Consider the following 12,953-nt stretch of genomic DNA (forward strand, 5'->3'; position numbering starts at 1 on the left):
TTTAATTTTACCAAACACCTTAAACTGCTTAACTTTAAAGTTAAGCAGATTTTTGGCCAAAAAAAGCAATCCCAAACGGGGCCTATGTTTGATCGCATGACTAGCGCAACTCTTGCATGTTTGTGATGGAAGGAATATCATGAGATGGAAGAGGAAAAAAGTGATCCCACATGGATGATGGACATTGATGAAGTCAGTCCATGTTACCCTTCGGGGCCTACCCTTAACCAGGCATTCATTCATTCGTACCCACAACTTGCAACATATATATTTACTTTCCTTTGCATGAAAATGCCATTTTAATTTAGGAGCTAAATGTGGGTTGTTCTACCATTCAGTTCTTGTTTATGGGTACATGTTATAAAATATATATATATATATATAGTCCCGATCTCTTGGACCACAGGAGACCAAGAGATTGTAGTTCTGTAGTTAGATATTAATCCAATGGTTCAAAAAAGTTTCTTAAAAGGAGTCAAGAGTGAATGAAATTGTTGAATTTACATCCGACGGTGGTGACCACAAATCTCTTGGACTGTAGTCCAAGAGATCGAAATTATATATATATATATATGAAATATCATCACTTTTGGGTTAGTGTGTGGGTATAAATACAAAGATGCTTTTATCCGTACAAGGTATCAAATATGGTGTATAAGAATAGGGAAAATGTAAAAACTTGCACCATTTTCCGGCTTTATACACATCACATAACTTGTCACATATCACACCGTCTCGTGTATGAAATCAGTGTAACTAAGTTTTAGATTCATATATAATGATGTTACTATACTGAACTCAACAGTGTTTGTAAGGAAAGTGTAGCATATATAATTTGAGTTCAGAGAAGTAGCTTGGGAAGAACATGGGAAACGAAGATTAAGTTTTCAAAGTACTACACTGCACTTTCAAGAGATGGTCCAAAATGCTAGCCATAAAAAGTGATGGCTAGGCCCTTTGATTGGCTAACAGCATTTGGGAGCAGGACCAGCAAAATGCTTTAAAATTGTGGTAGTTGGTGAAACTACGTCACTTTGCACACGTTTGGTTGTCAGTATGGCCCGTGTTCAAATGCTTAATGGAAATTCGAACTTTGCGAAGGGTGGGCTAATTGTTATGATTAACTAGTCTAATTCACATTTATATTATTATTATTATTAATTATTTAATGTTCATGGCTTTTGCTAATTGCTGTTAAGCATGCGTTGGGAACAATAGGTTAATTATATTCATGAGAGAGAGAGAGAGAGAGAGAGAGAGAGAGAGAGAGAGAGAGACGGAAATGTCCAATAACGATAATAACTAACATTAGCATACTGAGGAGAAATTCCAAGCTTATGGCAGCTTCAAATATTAATGACTGAAAAATCTAGAGATTAAGTAAAAATCATAAGTAAATATTCATTAGACAGAGGCAGAGACACAGAGAGGAGGAGGTGTTTTAAGTGGCGACCCAAAAAGACTCCGGCCAATTCATGACCATCTTCTTGTTCCCACGCCGACCTTCTTTGCATCGGCTTGGCCTTGGAAGCTTCCCCATTCCCTTTTCACCCACAACATTTCCACTATTTCCATCCATCTCCTCTGCTTCAACAACATTTCCAGCGTTCCCATCCATTTCCTCTGTTTTCACATTTCCACTCTTCCAATCTATTTCCTCTGTTTCAACATCAAAGCCATTTTCTTCGTCACAATCACAAGCTTCATTTTCAGCTTCCATTTGTTTTTGAACCTCATCTTCTTCAACCTCAACAGCTTGATCATCTTCCACAGGGCATTCTTCTTCGCATTCATCCTCTCCAGCTTCTTCAATGTCACTGTTCGGAGAAGGGTCCTTCAACAAAAGCAGCCTGAGCCTGCCATCACCACGCTCGGCTTGGAAATAGGCGGTTGGAGGAGAGCTGACAGTAACGGCTTTCAAAACTAGCCGGCCTCCTTCTCTGTGAGGCCTCACTTGAACACCATTGGAGCCACTGATAGATGTTAAGGGAGGAGGAAAACTAGTAGCAATACTACGTTTCAATCTCTTTGGTGAAGCTCGAACATTATTGTCACTAGATATTTTAGAACTCTCACTTGTAATAGTGGGAGTGCATGTTGGGTTAATTTTTCGACTACTTTCAAGTGAGAGAAAAGAAATGTCAGCATCAATTTGCGAAAAAAGAGAAAAGTCATCACCGCCGTTTTCGCTACCGGTCTCGCTGCCTAAGCTTTCAGTGCACATTTCCAAGCTTTTTGGGCTCAGCATTAAAGCAGAGCGCTTCACAAGTGGGTGGACATAGACTTTCTCTGTTTCAGTCTCTGTTTTGGTGGTCTGATTTTTCTGGTTGCCGAGAGACTGGAGGAAGCTCCAGCCAGGCTTGTCAGCGTCCTTGCTGTCAATCAAGTTCAAGTTGTTGTTTGTGGTTGTGATGGTTTTTTCAATGTGGGATATTTCCTCTGTCTCTTGAGGGTCAGGCTTGCAATCCCAACAGGGGGTTGAGGGAAAATTTGACCTGGGTGGAGCCAGTTTGAGCCTAACAAGAGGCTCGGGGCATGGTTTCATCCCTTGATGACAAACAGTGCTTGATGTTGACGACATGTTGATATGCACAATAAGGATTTGAACAGAAAAGAAAAAACAGAGCAAAGGGCAGAACAGGGGAAGGGGGTTGAAAGAGGGGAGCTTGAATTTGGATGAAAATGTAAGAAATTTGAAGTCTTATGAGAAAAGTGGTGTGAGAATGAGACCAAAGACAAGATTTTAAAGAAAACCCAGGTTTTGGTTTAGGTAAAATTGCAGACGGGTGGCTTGAGAGAAATTAAGAGGTAGGGAACGGATGGGTGAGGAATATGAAAGAGAAGTGGAAGGGGTGGGCTTGAATTTATAGTGAGATATGGTGGGGGAATTTTTGTAGCTTCTCTGTAGAGTCATAAACTGTGGAGTCTAGTGAAGGAAGGAACTTTTGTGCCCACTAGAATTATACATATACGTTTTATTTTCCATACTGCCACACGTTATAAGCCTATTGTCATATAGAGAGCTAGAATTCGAAAAAGATGAAACTCAAAATAAACTAAAATGTATTTTGGACGGTCGTAAAGGCATTCGTGGTTGTAGTAGGGCGGATCAAAATCATCAGGGCATGTTTGGTTGAGTCTTTAAAAAACTGTTCTTTAACATGGTCTTCAAAAAAGCAGGAGAAAAATAATAGTTTTGACTTTTGAGCTTTCTTCAATGGTTTCATCATTTTCTAACTGAAATCAAAACAGATTCTGCAATAGTTTTTTCCTTCCGGAACAATCTTCAGAGATGTTTTCACAGTGCTTTTGCTTTGTATGATTTTAATAAGAGCAAGTTTAATTTAAAACATGTGAAAACAGATATGCTAATTCGAAAACCCAAGAAAAAGAGAGGTAATAATTCCAGAATGAGTTTCGTGTTATTCTTGGCCGCTAAGACAACTTTTTGTTGTTGCTTAACTATAAATAATTGTGGGGTTGGATCAATTTATGTGATGAAAACGAGCAATTACCTCATTTGTTAGGGAACACAATGCTTTCTCACCCATTTGCATTTACTTCCAATTCCAAATGAAAACCAAACAGAGAGAACATAAAGGAATTGATATTCATTCACAGAATTCCTATTTTATTGCATGTGTTTTGGTCAAAAACTAAGTTGATGATGTTAGAGGACCCATTTGTCAATTGACTAATTGTTTCAACTTTCATACCAGAAAGAAAGAAAAAAGGTGCAGTTAAATGACCAAACAGCGGCGTGGCAACAGAAACCAATCAGCATAAAACATATAAAATCACCGACCAATTGAGATTATGAGAAGAACCCATTGGTGGACAGGACACTTAAAGTTAATATAAACCTGTCTTTGGTCTTTACTGTCTTCTAAGGCAAGAGTTATAAGCCCTAATCATGAAGCTTATTGCACACTCAAAAATCCCAAATTTGTAGCAGTTTTTACTCTTCACAGCAAAAGAAAAGCAACATCTCCCTGCTTTTTTATCCCTGGGGGCGGCCTGCCCTTTTGCTATTTTTCCCAGATCTTCTTTTGTTAGGTAAATTCCGAAAAAAAAAAAAGTAGCCACATGCTTGTGTGTACTATAAAAATAAAAATACATTTTCTTTTAACTTATTAGGCAATATTAACACCAAAGGTGTTTGCTGCAGCTGCATCAGCATCAAAGGCCAAGGCTTTCCAAGCATTTGAAATTCATGCATCTAACATTCACTCACACAATCTGCAGAGGCAACCAAAGTGCAAAAGTTGGCCATAAAAATTTGGCATTGGATCATTTGTCCTGTTAATTAAGCCAACTATTGAGCCAACATGCATTGTTATAAATATCGGAACAAGAAAAGAAAAGAAAACCAAACCAATTTCATTCATATAAGAATTTTAGCTAAAGAAAGGATTGAATTCTTCTCTTAAAGTTGATAGCAAAAATAGTTGCCCTGCCCACTTGCACCAGCCGACATGAAGTGGAGCAGAGCAAGATCCCTAACCCTTCTCTGCACTTTTCTTTCCAAGGTGTGCGGCTTAAAACATGCATTTCCAAGGAACTGAGACCAGTTCGAAAATCAAAGCGAACCGTACTATAGTACTATCAGCTACTATAATTTTCACATCAGAAAAAGACTTGAAGGCATCCAGCAGTAAAATAAAATGGATGCCTTGCCCTAAACTGGTTCCCATTAGTAAAATCCCAGAACCTTTCCTGATATTGGAAAAATCCATCATGTTGTTTATCTTTTGTGTTTGGTCTTTTATTTGTTGTCCATCTTAAACCCCCCAGGTAATTTCATCAAGACAAGAGTTACCCTGCAATTAATTCAGCTGCAATAGTTTCAATTCATCAGTGGATAATTTTATCTCTGTTTTGATGAAATATACAGAAGCATGAGCACTGTAAGAATATGTAACCACATAGTTTTTAAAGATAAAATCCAAAAGTTTATGGATAAGTATTTACTGTAATTCAGAAATTACTTGCACCTGATAATTTGCATGTGAAATATATATATATATATATATATATGTTTTTGAACTTTTTTTATGGAGCAATGATCAGAATTGCTTGCCAGTCCTCATGCTCAGGGCCTATGATTGCCTGAGAAGGTCCAATATATACACATCTGCATTATTGGAGCCTTGAACTTGACTGTAAAAATCAAACATCTTAATTTCCCATGCAATTATTTATTATTTGGGTCAGTTTGTACCTGTATGCACCTTAAGAGAGCTAAATTAGTAGTTACTTGTAATAGTCTTTTGAGGAAACAAATGAACAAACTGCTCAGAAATCAACAGATAGTACATTGGATGTTCTGATGTTCAATAATGCTAATCCTCGAATCTAATACGAATAATTTGATTTACGCTGTTTTTCTCCGCATATCGCCTTAAATAGGAGAAGATGATTAGTAATTATTTATGTTCCCCCTCCCCCTAATTAGCTAATGGTTATTCTTAACTCATTCATGGAATAAAATAGGACAGAAAGATAGAGACTTGGCCTTCACAACTATGAGAACTTGCTTCTTACACCATAAAAGCCATTAACCACAACAGAAATATTCGTTCAACAGAAAATTATTCATATCTTTTTTTTCATGTGAAACAGAGATTTAGTGTATTCCTCACAAGACCAAAAGATTTGTCTAAAAGATCTTCGTCATCTTTGGAATTTTAACCAGTGAGGTAAAAGTGTGATCCATTGTTGAACCAAAAGAGAGAATATTAAAGGAATTGATGCAGAGAAGAAACGAGTGATCCTTGATAAAATATACAGAGGTCAAACTATAATGATATAATAAATATAAAAATTACATTTTTTTTTTGGACACAGAGTGAATGAAACTATGGTAAGTGCGGTAAGTGCGTTATATGATTTAATATATACTTTTATTTATATAAATGCTATAAAAACTATAAGTACAAAATAAAACGTTCATTATATTTTACCCAACACTTTAGCTAGTCCACACGTTGAAAAATTTCTGGTTCCGCCTTTGAGCCCTAGCCATAGACTTTGCTTTTTAAACAAAATATTTCACATATCTGCTTTTGTTTTAGAATCTCCATTAGCCAACGAAGAAGAAAAGAGAAAAAGAGTAACTTTGCAAACCAATGAAAGGGTCTCTTTGTTTCATCTTGCTCCCTGGCTGGCTCTTGTTAAATTTAATCAATTTATGATCACCTTTTCTTCTGAAAACCCTAATTAATATATAGATAAATTTGTCAACTTCAACTTTATGATCTTTCCCAAGAAAAATGGTGGAATCAAATTCATGGTTTGCACAAACATGTTAACAAAGCGCACTCCTTGACAACTTTTGACCATGTCATGTTAGTGACAACTTTTTCTTCCTTTAATTTAAACATGCATGTTTGTTTCACTTGGCAGTTGAATCATGCGACATGTGACATGTCCCTAGGATAATAAAATGGCTGCCTCCTACTCGTTGTGCTTAAGTTTTGCAGGCATAGACTATAAACACACTTTATGGACGGTACGTAGATATGATCATTGAAAGCATCAAGATTGGCTTTCCAAATGTTTGATTGTGGTCCTTCGATCTTAATTGGCATTAATAAGGAATTTTGTTAGTGCTAGGAATTTTCTTTTTATCAAGAATTGAATGATATTAACCACCAACTAAAGAGGAAATTAAGTTTCAAAAGGTCCATTCTCCATCAACACACCACCTTAAGAAATTGTCAGAGCAGGAATCAATTCGTCTTTCTTTTTATTTTTTTGGTCTGATTATTCTTCTTTGTTTTAATTATAAACTATAATGGGGTTAAGGTCAGTTGGCCATAGCAATTAGCCTACCCTTACGCCGAAGTTCGATTAGAGTCGCTGTAAAAAGAGAAAGCGAAGGTAATTGTTCTTCCTTCAGTTTTACTGTTTTGCCTCATGTCACCGAAGCTTGAAATTTTCCAAGCATCGAAAGTACAATTTACATGCTTTTCACTTCCAAGTAATTCTTCTTATTGATACATAACAATATATTACACTTGTTACCCCAACTGGGGGGGAGAACAAATTTAATAAAAAAAAGGGGGAGGAAATACATAACAATGCATCCGTTACAAGGTGAAATGCAAAGAATGAAGGCTAAGCTCAAGCTGGGATCATGACACGTGTAGATTTTGGATTTCAATTCGTAGCGTTTGAAGTTGTTTATCAACATTGGATATTTCATCTTGAAGCTCTAGGAGTTTCTCTAGTCTCTGCCGTGCTGTATCTTGGTAAGGCTGGCTAATATTTTTCACGAAGCTTTCCATATTCTCAATAGCTTCTGAAAGATCTTTCTGCATGGCCCCTTCAACTTCACGTGCCAACACATCTGCCGTCCTCTTCACCTTATCTATCATCTCTTGCCGACGAGCGGGAAATTTTGATACCGCTAGTAACCTAAATCAGAGATGAAACAAACAAAAACATACGATTTGAGTGTTTATTAAGTCATAGAGCAGAGGATTTCTGCCATGTTTACGCAAAACTTTGTCATGCCTCAAGAATAAAAGAGAATTACCAAGTAAAGAAATTAAGACAAACAGAAAGAGTTCAATTCAAGAAGACTCATTACCCGCCAGCTGAGCAAAGACCAAGAGCAAGAAGATCTTCTAAAGTGGTCGGCAGTACAGATGTCAGAAGTGAAGCTGATAAACCAGCTGCTCCTAGTCCACCAAAAGTCGCCAGCGACTGGAATTGAAGTGAATCAGATTGAATTAACAAGATATTTTATACAATAATATATATGGAGCACCTTGTCACAAGCCATAATCATGTCCAATCTCTTCATTGTTTTTTTTTAAAAGGAAAAGTAAAATAAATAGCATATCTCTACCTCAAAACACCACATACGTATCTCAAACTTTTTAATCATAACTAGTTCTTCATCTAGAACACGAAATCCTAATCCATATCCTGAATAATATTGAACTTACCACTTCACGTATTTCTTGCTCAAACAATTTGGAAGCAGCATTGGTACTGAAGCCCTCTATCACTTTCAAGCTGAGTTCATTTACTTTTTCCAGTGCCGTCTCCAAATGCACCTGTCTGTGCGGATAGACAAATGAAGACCAACGTTTTTCGAACGTTTCTGCATACATCCTTCCTTCACGAGCGTTGTCTGATTGCAACCATATCACATATTCTCCAAGTAGTTTCTATATGACAAGACATGGACATTAAACGGTAAAAAAAGAATCAAAGTCCACAGAAAACAATCAAGCATGGTGACAAAGATAATGCAAGAACACACAAGAAGAGAAAACCAAATCTTTAATTCCTACGATGAAATCCAGAAAAGATGCAAATTGTTATCTTAGGCATATTCATACAGGCAAAATCCTTGCACGATTCAAAATTACATTTCAAGGCTTGCCAAAGTAATAGGGGAAAAAGTTAATGGAACAAAGTTAAGGCTATCAACTTACTTGCACATCTGAAAATGCAGGACCCATAATGTCATTTTGAACCCTTGTGGTTGCTGGAATAGAGGCAGATTTTTCCCCTTTGAAAACATAATAAGCAACAAGATCAAGATTTGATAATTGCAGAGTAGCTTCTATGAGCTCCACCACACGTGATTTTGTGGTATCAATCTGCAATTGTATGTGCAGACACAACTCGTTAACTAAGTTTATGAAACTATTCCATCAATTTGCCATTGGATTATACAAGGGCATAAGTTTCTGCAAAACATACCACAGACAGAATTCTTCTTCTCCAAGCAATGCTTTCATTTTCCATCTTCACTGCGTAGTTCTTTATACTCCCAACTATATCATTTATCGAGGCCAAGTCCTGTTTGGCATATCGGCAGTCCTGTGTAACAAGAGTTTCACAGGCAGAAAGTAGTTTTTCTGCAATTGCAATCGGTGTTTCCAGTTTGAGTTTCATTCTTTCCATTCCGGTACTTGTTGACCCATCTAAAAAACTATACAAGAAATTCTCAAGTTCATAGAAGCTACTGGTTTTCCACTGTGAATCAGATCCTAATAGTTTTGCATAATCTTTCCCCAAAGCAGAAGCTGAAAGTTTTGCTTCAAGAGCAGATCTCGCAGAGACAGGAAATAATGTCACATGTTCAGTATTCAGCAATTTCTGTGTATTCTCCTTGATGAATGACATAGCTTCCTCAAGCTGCACCAAATTATGACATTGGATAAACATAACAGGAAGAACACAGGAGAAGCTCAAATAGATGGAAGCACCATATTAACTGATTTTACTGAAAGAGGATTGCCAAAAGTAATATCAGCAATCTATATGAGTAAATGCAAAACAAAACCTCATGAGCATTCTGGTAGATATCAGATTTGTTCAGGACAAACACAACTTTCTTCTTCCACTGCTGAGTATAACGAAGGAAAGCAACCTGGAGAGCAAGTGGTACTGAAATCAGCATTAGTGATAATGAGGAATAGGTACAACTATTCCACAAGCATAGCATATTAAGGACTTCCTCACATGTTGTCATAAATCAATGCTAAAATCAGCTAAAAGACTTTAAGATCTACAACAATGCCTTCCTAAGCATACAGATATTTGCAGCCTCGGACGGGTATCTACTAATACAAACATATCAACCTTCGAGTTTGATGTAGAATCATTTCATGAACCTTGTTATTGATTCCATACTCAGATAACAACGAATGATAGTTTTCAAGATGTATATCTTAAATTGCATCCTACTTTTCTGGATAAATAAGTATTTTATTTGAAAAAAGGTAGAAGCCTGGACAAAAGAATGAGATGCATGTAGCCCATGACGAACCAGTGAATCATACCTCACTTTCAGTTAATGGGCGGTCAGCAGAGATAACAAAAAGAAGCAAATCGGCACGGGGCACAAATTCCTCAGTAAGGCGTTGCTGCCTCTGGAGAATCACATTAGTTCCAGGTGTATCAACAACGTGCATCTGCTTTCAATTTAAAACAAAACATGTGCATCAGATAATGCAGTTTTTATCATAAACTAGCATTAATCTAGTTCTAGGAATATGAAAGACTAAGCAAGATGTACGATAAATTTTGTTCTGCCTGCAGTACACATATTTTTATCTTGTGCATCAGCCAGCATGTGTATGTGTGGCTACTTATAATACATATGAGAATCATTTCAATAAAGTGCAGAGTAACCAGAATCTATAAATAAGGGATTGCACTATTGTTGAACTGAATAAATAGTTTGATTAGCACTACATTAAATCCACTCACTTCTTTAAGAATTGGAGCAGGAAGGTAGCATATATATTGACCATCTGGATGCCTTTCACAACGTTGTTCCTCACCAGAATCCATCTCAGAATAGCGTAAGAACGTGATCTCATTAGTCGTAGGAACAACCCCCTCTTTAAGATATCTACTTCCGAGAAGTGCATTAATAACAGTTGACTTACCCGAGTTAAACTCACCCTGTTGACAAAAGGAGAGGTAAAGTCATAGGAGATCACCAGAAACATTCCGACAGAACTCATGATATAAAATAAAGCCAATTTCAGAAAAATAACACAAAATTCACATCATGATTCTTCCAGCTCAAACATGATAAATAACCAATTAAAGGATAGTCACACACCTTCTAAACAGTAAGTTTGGAAGCATAAATATAAACAAAGGCTCAAAAAGGATAGGTTGCAGTTTCCAAAGGGACAAGATGCAATAACAAATCATTTCATCAAATATATTGTCCTAGGCAGATAGAATAGAACCAAGCTGCTTGTCAGGTCCTTATTTGAAGACATTAATGACTTATAAATTTAGGTATCATGGAACAGTTTTATAAAGTATTTCTTATATAAGGTTTGCAATAATATTATCAGAGGCCACCTTAATTCTTAACTCTATCAAGAAAAGAAAAAGGATTTACATGAAATATAGAGCTAATACCAATGTATACCCCTGGAACCACAATTTGTTGAAGTTCAGCACACAATTACCACTATAACCAGTAAAAATGGCTCATCAATTTGAGAAACTGCATCAATGAGAAGTGAAACCTCCTCCATCTGTCATCCAAAATCAATACGTCACTATCCATCATAAAGTATACAAATAAAGAGTAATGAAACTTGAATTATCTCAAGATTAACTTCAACTACCAAAAAATTTAATTAAATGATCACCAGTGGAGCAGCTTTCTGGATGACATTTATTGCTTTCAGCAACACTGATCTCTCTGTTTCTATGAACTGCTTCTCTCTATCCTCCAATTTAAGAAATCCAGCAACATTTTTGTCGTCGTTGAGACCATTAAGCACATTCAAAACTGTGAGATTATCGAAGCTTTCAATTTCATCCTGTGTTTTACCATTTTTCATGTAGACGATGTCAAACAATTCGCTCAAAGCCTCATCATTAAGCAGCCTGAAATCTTTCAAAGATGTAACTAATCCGCTAGCGCCAGATTTGAGTAATGTTGGCACCTCCGAATATAAAGCATCATATGAAGGGAACATGACAAATATCGGTATCTTCACATTTTTAAATAGTGGATTCAGTGCCACATGAACTTCTTCCTGTCCACCAATACCATATATAAGAAAATCAGCTCCTTCAGAACTGGAGGCACTTATGGCACCATCTATGTCTTGAACATTTCTAGCCACCAAAGGAAGGATGACTGAATCAGATTTGGAAGCCATCATTGTGCTTCTTGCAACAATGGTAGGAAGACCTATGTAAGAAGAAATAAACACATCACTGACCTAGTCATGGGATTTTCAATAACAAATGTAATGAACCTAAAAAAAATACTAAATTGCATCAGATTATTCTTGTTTCAATACGATCCACTTAGGTTGTATAGCTCATAAAGGTTAAAATTAGCTAAGCGAGAACATAAAAACACAATGAGTCAGCAAATTATAATCTTAAAAGTTTCAAAGATGAATACAAACAAAGAGGTTATATATATTATCAACGACAATGAAGCTGCCATATAAGAAGTTGTATACTATACAGCAGCTGTTTGATTAAGTCACACTCACACCAGTAGCTTCTACTGAGGCAGCTTCATTCACTTGGTTAATCAAATACGTGTGTATGTATATCAAAATTTTCACAACCCAAGTAGTAAAATGAGTTGAAGAATGAAGATTGACCTTGATCAGAGAGAAGAACCCCACTAGCATTAGCTGCGGCGGCGATATCAACACGCTCGGAGATCAACAAGTAGGCGCGGTCTCTGACCACCGACTTCAACTTACAGGCGGCCTCATAGAGTCTGCCACCACTTGCTTCACGACCATTCAGCACCAGAATCCCAACCCATTTCGACACCGCCTTGTCGATCAAATCCAAAGCATCGTCACCGACCAATACATCATCAGGGTCCAGCTGCAGCACAATATTGGGAACCTTGATCTCTGGACGCTTGAACCCACCAGGGAACTGGGTTCTCGGAGGCTGCTTTGGTGGCGTTTGTGGGTTTTGGTTGGTGGATTGGTTTGAATTTTGGGAGATTGATGAAATGAGAAATTGGGTTCGTCGTGAAGGCTGGGATTTGATGCGAGAGAGGTGGGTGTGGAGAAATGGGGTTGAGCTTGGGGTCAATAAGAGAGGCTGCGTTGCGGAAGTGTGGAAGGAAAGGAGAGGTACCATGGGAAAGCTTGGGTTTAAGAGCCTTCACTCTTCAGACAGAGAAAAACAGAGTGTACGGATTGAAGAAAAAGAAGAAGAAGAAGACGATGATTTTTATCTTATCATCTTATCGTTCCCAAGTGTTCATGAAATGAAAGTGGACGTTATTTGGTGATGGGCCCCCTTGTGAGCCCCAAAAGAGGAGAAAACGGATCGGGCCACGGATACCCATATCCAGTGTACTTGTCCTCAACTGCAAAAAGACCAACGTGCAATTATTTACGGACAAGACAAACGATCATGAGGCCGATTCGTGGATAACCCTACTAATTGACAAAATTAATAGAGTTTTG

General features: G+C 37.3%; 2 protein-coding genes across 2 annotated transcripts; both read right to left on the bottom strand.

The window, feature by feature from the left end:
* Positions 1–1,285: 1,285 nt before the first annotated feature.
* Positions 1,286–2,841, bottom strand: LOC103334118 (uncharacterized). The gene has a single exon (XM_008237056.2). The coding sequence runs from the start codon at positions 2,579–2,581 to the stop codon at positions 1,442–1,444; it is 1,140 nt and encodes a 379-aa protein (XP_008235278.2). The 5' UTR covers positions 2,582–2,841; the 3' UTR covers positions 1,286–1,441.
* A 4,023-nt stretch (positions 2,842–6,864) lies between these two features.
* FZL (FZO-like protein) lies at positions 6,865–12,747 on the bottom strand. Its single transcript, XM_008237058.3, has 11 exons — positions 12,123–12,747; positions 11,145–11,695; positions 10,959–11,027; positions 10,237–10,434; positions 9,807–9,938; positions 9,308–9,394; positions 8,722–9,159; positions 8,451–8,618; positions 7,956–8,180; positions 7,595–7,710; positions 6,865–7,419 (listed from the first exon to the last, which is right to left on the bottom strand). The coding sequence occupies exons 1-11, from the start codon at positions 12,619–12,621 to the stop codon at positions 7,137–7,139; spliced, it is 2,766 nt and encodes a 921-aa protein (XP_008235280.2). The 5' UTR covers positions 12,622–12,747; the 3' UTR covers positions 6,865–7,136.
* Positions 12,748–12,953: the final 206 nt, after the last annotated feature.

This window comes from Prunus mume, linkage group LG6 (assembly GCF_029339155.1).
Source record: "Prunus mume cultivar Tortuosa linkage group LG6, ASM2933915v1, whole genome shotgun sequence".
NCBI lineage: Eukaryota > Viridiplantae > Streptophyta > Magnoliopsida > Rosales > Rosaceae > Prunus > Prunus mume.

Coding starts and splice junctions, on each gene's coding strand:
- LOC103334118 (XM_008237056.2), bottom strand. CDS start 2,581: ATGTCGTCAACATCAAGCACTGTTTGTCATCAAGGGATGAAACCATGC.
- FZL (XM_008237058.3), bottom strand. CDS start 12,621: ATGGTACCTCTCCTTTCCTTCCACACTTCCGCAACGCAGCCTCTCTTA. Junction 11,028..11,144: donor TCCAGAAAGCTGCTCCACTG/GTGATCATTTAA, acceptor TTTGGATGACAG/ATGGAGGAGGTTTCACTTCT. Junction 8,619..8,721: donor GAAGAAGAATTCTGTCTGTG/GTATGTTTTGCA, acceptor ATACAATTGCAG/ATTGATACCACAAAATCACG.